This window comes from Etheostoma cragini, chromosome 21 (genome assembly GCF_013103735.1).
Source record: "Etheostoma cragini isolate CJK2018 chromosome 21, CSU_Ecrag_1.0, whole genome shotgun sequence".
Lineage (NCBI taxonomy): Eukaryota > Metazoa > Chordata > Actinopteri > Perciformes > Percidae > Etheostoma > Etheostoma cragini.
The window spans coordinates 981,082-987,410 of NC_048427.1; the positions used below are offsets into that span (position 1 = coordinate 981,082).

The 6,329-nt window shown below is 44.6% G+C and overlaps 1 protein-coding gene across 1 annotated transcript in view; it reads right to left on the bottom strand.

Annotated features, from left to right (window-relative positions):
- Positions 1-2,767: 2,767 nt before the first annotated feature.
- Positions 2,768-6,329, bottom strand: part of LOC117937088 (protein HID1-like) — a 5,149-nt gene continuing 1,587 nt past the window's right edge. The window contains exons 3-4 of the mRNA XM_034860758.1: positions 4,690-4,860; positions 2,768-2,965 (exon numbers count right to left, since the gene is read on the bottom strand). Coding sequence (XP_034716649.1) covers positions 2,768-2,965; positions 4,690-4,860 — 369 coding nt within the window. The remainder of the gene's footprint in view (positions 2,966-4,689; positions 4,861-6,329) is intronic.

Here is a 6,329-nt window from a genome sequence, read left to right on the forward strand (position 1 = left end):
TATTTGGGGAAATGCAGAGAGATGTGACCCGGATCGTGGTTTCTCTATACGGATTTCACATCCAACCCTGGACAGAGCGCCGCTAAATGTTGTTTAGAAAAAAGTCAGTAATAAAACGCCCTTTACAATCGTGAAAGTGGTGTCATTTAACGTAGACCCTCTTTTATCAGCTCTTTAAAAAGGTGCCAAAGTGGAAAAATGTAGGCAGTCATGAAATTATGGCTGGCCAATATGCAGAAAAGCAAATATCACAATATTTTTCACCAATAACCTCGTTAGATACCACAACGATATTGCCTTATCGAGGGCTGTATGGACTTGTCTAACTCTTGGGAAAATGGAGAATAAGCTAAAGTTCCAATAAGTCGCCCTGTTCCTTTAAAAACGTACTTGTGGCAGAGATAGAGGCAGTGATGTTCCCTGCTTCCTGTACGGGATTCTCGCTCAGCCTCAAACCATAACACACCGGCAAGTCTGACCTCCGGTCACATGATTGGCCAGCGCAGTGACGTGAAGGGGGGTTGCTTTTCTCCGAAAGTTCAGTCGGTCTCGACTTTTCGGCGCAGGCCCACTTTGTTTCAAATGCTATAAAATTAAATTAAACACCTACATTTCGAAGACAGTAATCATCAATTGCACCTATGAAGAATGTTGTATTTCTTCCATACAACAAACATCTACACATCCATGATATTTTGGGTAATCTGGTAGGAAGAAACCCATATTTCTGATGTAAAAACACGTTCAAATCGGGTCAAATTTGACCCGGGAACGATACAGATAGCAAGATTTTAGGCAGTATCCAGGCTTTTTGTGATACTAACACCAGTACTCTTTTTCAGAGTGTCCCCCGCCGCCACAGCCTAAATGCACTACCCCCCCAATTCAAAATGGATGGAGAGACCAGTGTTTCAGCCGGGCCATTTTCTCTCACCTCCCCATGCTCTCCAGCACCGCGGGTGTTTGCTCAACAGGATGAGGCGTCCGCCCTGTTCCCCTCAGCCCAGTTAACAAACACGGCCACACCTCCGGCTCATGTGGAGTCACTCATTAACTACAGCTCCTGCCTGAGAAGGTTGTGCGAGGCAGATAACAGCGCTAACTGGTACCGCCCGGGGGCTGAACAGGGACTCGGCTCTGTTGCATTATTGACTCTGCTGTGGCTTGAGGGCTAAACCAAGTCAACACAAAGCGGAAGAACGCTGGTTTTTCTTCTCATGTGCAAAGACGCTTTAAAGGAAATGTTCAAAAACATCCTCATCTCTTTGTTGGTTGCTTGTTTCAGACGGCCTCCTCACCTCCAGGAATGTACATTTTTGAGCTCAAATCCAAGGAGATGACAGACTTAAGGATGTCCCTTTGGGTTCAACATGGGAGGGGGGGGGGGGGGGGAGATATATCCACTTTTAAGCACAATTGAAATTTTGAACATATGAAACACATTCCTTTTTTCTGGTGATTTCTGCTGCAACAACATATACTTTTGCTGCATCAAGTTAAGGTGCAAGGGTCTTTTTTTGTATGTAAAGGTAAATATAATAGCTGTGTAGCTCACAAATAGAATTTGTGAGGGGGGTCTCACAAATAATGGCAGTCCCTCAGTCCGTAGGGAGTTGGGTTGGAAACCGGAGGGTTGCAGGTTCAAGTCCCCATATGGACCACAGTATGGTGGAGGACTGGTAGCTGGAGAGGTGCCTGTTCACCTCAAGAGCACTGCCAATGCTCTCTTAAGCAAGGCATCCAACCCCCCCCCCCACACTCTGACATCTCTCCATTTAGTGCATGTCTAGGTACTGAGCATGTGTGTGTAATTCAGGCCTGTGTCTAATAACAACAGAGTGTAGATTGTAATTTCCCCTTATGGGACTAATAAAGGAATCTTAACCTTGAAGGTCACCCTGTCTCACAGAAACAGATCAGCTGACCGGTGCAGGACAAAATAAACACAAAGAACGCAGTTATTCTGATGTTCATTGGTCACTTTATACTCTTGTAAGGACATCCGTGTGTCTACTCTGCGTCATGAAAGGCTGTTTACCGTGTGACTAAAGCTGCAAATAATCTGAAATCTTTTGGACTCGTCATCTTTGAAGTCTCCATCGTTATTCCCTGATATCAGCACTGGGTAGTTTGGATTAGTCCCGCTGTAAATGACGCCTACGGGTGGCCTCCATTGAGATGTGAAAGAACTACTTTAACCCTCGTGTTGTCTTCTCGTCCACCAGGCTTTGTTGTCCTTCAAAATTTGAATTTTTTTTGACACTTTAAAAAGGTTGTCACTTTTCACATCACTCTCTTAAATTCCCGGTTAATAAACCTTTCAAAAGAAAGTCTCAAAAGAAGGTTGTAGGGTCGTTGTAGTGTCTAAGTGTCTGGTGTTGTAGTGTCTAAACTAGATAATAAAAATAAAAGAAAGTTGTACGGCATTCATTCTCTCTCATGCATTTGTTCATGTTTTCAAAACAATTCATAATTTCTGCTTTTTAAAAAAAAAACTAAAATATAGCTATGTCATATAAATTAGCTTTATTGCCCATTAATTGAAAAAGGCGTTGAGAAAAGAGACAACTTTTTTTTTTTTTTTTTTTTAAGTGTCAATTGCATTGAAAAAAGTGCCATCAAGAGTTTCTTTGACCTGAATCTTGACCCGAAAGGACAACAGATCCACGTTGGACGGGGGGACAACACGAGGGTTAATGAACGAGCCCGAGGCGAAGCTTTAGTAAGTGCTCCTAAATTAGATCTGGATGTTGGCAGTTATTGGCAGTTATTGGCAGGTGTTTGCCTCCAGCTGTGCTGAGATTATGGGTGTAATGGAGAGCGGGGGGGGGGGGGGACTCACGGGGCCGTTCTTCTTGCGGCTCTGAGCAGTGAAATCTGGACAGAAGAGCAGGTCGGCGATGGCCAGCAGCAGGGACTCAGCCAGCGGCCGCGCCTCGTGGTCATCGCCGTCTCCGTCTAAACGCTGGAGGACAAAGAGACGAGTTAGGAGACATTTACTATCAGCATTATACATCAAATGTAAGACCTTCATCTCATCAACTAAGCCCTAAATTTCAAGCAAAGTAGAGTATATGGCTTAACTTTTTTATACAATTTGAAAGAGGCTCGCGCCAAAACTACGGATTCTGATCGGCTGCAGTATAACTTGCATGTTGGTCTTATTTGTAGTCTTAACGAAAGAACTACACACATTAAAAAAGAAAAAGAGCATTTAGAGGTATATCTCTCCCCCCCCCCTTCCATATCTTCAGCTGTCCTGTCAAAAATACAGGCTGAAAAAATATAAATAAATGAAAAGCCCCAAAAATATATTTAAAAAAATACATATACATATATACACACACACACACACACATACATACATACATACATACATACACATATATATATATATAAATAAATAAAAAAAAACCAAAAATCTTTAAAAAAAAGAAATCTTCTGGAGAAAACGCCACAGGCAGCGATACGACCATACCCGATGGACCATACCTGATACACTGCAGACCCCTGTATTGGCAAATAGCAAACCCCGTCCTCCAAACTCGCCCCTGAAACCTACGCCTATGGTTTTGGATCCATAATGTCGTGCATTGTGTGTTTTTAGGTGGATTTAGTTCTGTTACATCAACACATGTAGTATCAATGTTGAATTTCAGTGGATTCCTTTAACTATGTAAACACCAAACATATCTAAACTCCTGGTATTTCTTTATTTATATTCCTACTGTGATTTGTATACACTTTGTGCAACTGTAACACAGAACTTCCCTTTGGGGATCAATGAAGTATTCCTGATCCTGATCCTGATCTAACCAATGTTTTATGCAGTGGCCATTAGGACCAACGAGCCCTTGGTGTGCTCCAGCGTCTGACTCCAGTCCCACACTTTAATTAAAGGACATCCAATCCCTCCTAACTCAACCACTGGCCAGGAGGGGGGGTGGGGGTGGGGGGGGTACAATATGGGCAGTGTTTGGACCGTGGGTCCCCTGCAGACCAGGTAACCAGAGAACCAGCAGCCGTCCGGAGGTAGAGTGTGTGTGTGTGTGTGTGAGGGGGGGGGGGTTGAGACAGTGACCTTCGCCAGCCACAGCGGTCTCCTCTTACAGATCCTGCTCTAAGAATCCCCATCCCTTCTTTGTAGAGACTTAGAGAATCCCTTTCCCTACCAATTGTATTATACATTAAAAAAAAAAACAATCAATCAAAAGATGCCAAAATTAAGCTCTACTACCACACTACTCAGGTTAGGGTTTTATTACTTAAGGTCTTGAAATTTCCACTGCTACAACATCAACATGTCAGCGTTGTTCCTTGTCAGAAAGACTTGTATTTTTCCCAGTTATAATCTCCAGACCTTTTTTAATATTAATTCTTATCTTTGGGGGTGTTTGTCCTGTAAAAATCTTTTAGATAATGTGACTGGAGAAGCTTCCAGACACACAGACACACACACCCACCCACCCACATCTTTAACTAAAACAGGAAGCGATTGCTTCCTCAACACATTCCTTTGATGTTACCGCCCCCTCAGGACTGAAGTGGGTCTTTCAGCAGCGTGACTGTGAAACCACTGATGGACACCACATCCAGAACACCTGAACCCCTCCCTCTCCCCATGTCCTGAGTGGTAAGAGGGTTTCTGCTCCACTACTCCCTGCAACAGACGAGGTGTGAGAGTCGTACCCCCGCTCTGCCGGCTCCGGGCACCGTGGACCAGAAGAAGCCCCTCCAGTCAGCGTCCTCGAAGATGTAGGGCAGGATGCGGGTGAGCAGGCGGATGCAGTTCAGGACAATCTGACGCGCTCTCTCTGAGGGACAGCCGGAGTCTGCACCCTGGACCAGCCTCTCCACTGCCTGAGGGGGAGGGAGGGGGGAGGAGATTTTTGGTTAATGTGGACTAGAGTGATGCTGTAAAGTCAAGAAGCTTCCTATATTTTTATTTTTAAATTCATACTCTTTATTGATCCCCTATGGGGAAATTACAATTTACACTCTGTTATTACACACTACACACAGGAACCTATACATGTACTAATGGAGACAGATGTCAGAGGGGGGGGGCTGCCGGTGCTGGACCAGCGCCCTGAGCGGCTGAATGGGGGTCGGTGCCTTGCTCAAGAGCACCTTAGCATCCACACTCCGTACTTTGGTCCGTACGGGGACTTGAACCAGCGACCCTCCGGTTCCCGCCCCAACTCCCCAAGGACTAAGGACTGAGTTACTGCCCCCCATTAATGATTTAAAGAGCCTATTTTTCGCCTTTTCAGCATCATATTTGTCCTCTTGGGGGTCTTGCAGCTCTTTCCCATCACCTACAAGGGCTGGACCAGGGTTGCCTGATCTGGGTTCAACCCTACTTTTGGAAAGTATAGACGGGTAGATCCCTGGTCATGACAATCCAGAGCTCGCCTGGGTCAACCTGGGTCAACGTGGGTCAACCTGGGTCAACGTGGGCGCAATGCATACCAATAATATAAAGTTCTAGAAATGAGCGGGGCTTCACATCCCCAGCAGAACTGGTTTATAGATCCTTGAATCTGTCCTTGTATAGAGAGATATATAAGGCGTCCATCATTGTTTCTCAATGATTACTCAGCTTCTTTATCACAACTATAAAAACTGTTTCTGACTCTCTCACCAGGTCTACAAAAACCCAAATATCCTCTGGCCTCTGCACACACATATAGTGTGCAAGGTTTAAAGCGTGGGAACAACAAACAGCGGCATTCCTCCACCTCGGCCTGTATCCAGGATGTAGAACAGCTGACTCCTCGCTGCCTCTAACAACTCACATCTGAACCAGGAGACCTACGGACGTGCTCATTGGTTTATGAACCCACGCTAAAGATGACTAAATAGAGGAATAACAATGAAAAATAAACATCTTTTGGAAATTGATCTTAATGCCTTAATTAAAAGAAATAGGACAAATCCAACATTTAAGGACACCAACTTCACCATACAGAGAGATCAGCATGGAGAACTTTCCATAAGATCATCTCTCAACGCAAATCAAACCAGCTATTAGTCTAACTGAAATAACACCATGGCGATCTCTAGGTATGGGGAAGGGTATGAGATGATGGGGGGGGGGGGGCTATTTTACTTCCAAAAGGCCAAGGGAACTTTATCAGGATGCATAGTACCCTGATCTATGGCCTTTAATAACAAACATCTGGCTGCCTCTATGGGAATTTAACATGGGGGGGTGTATACTTATGTCCCCTGTATTTTAACATGGGGGGTGTATACTTATGTCCCCTGTATTTTAAAGGTCCCATGACATGGTGCTCTTTGGATGCTTTTATATAGACCTTAGTGGT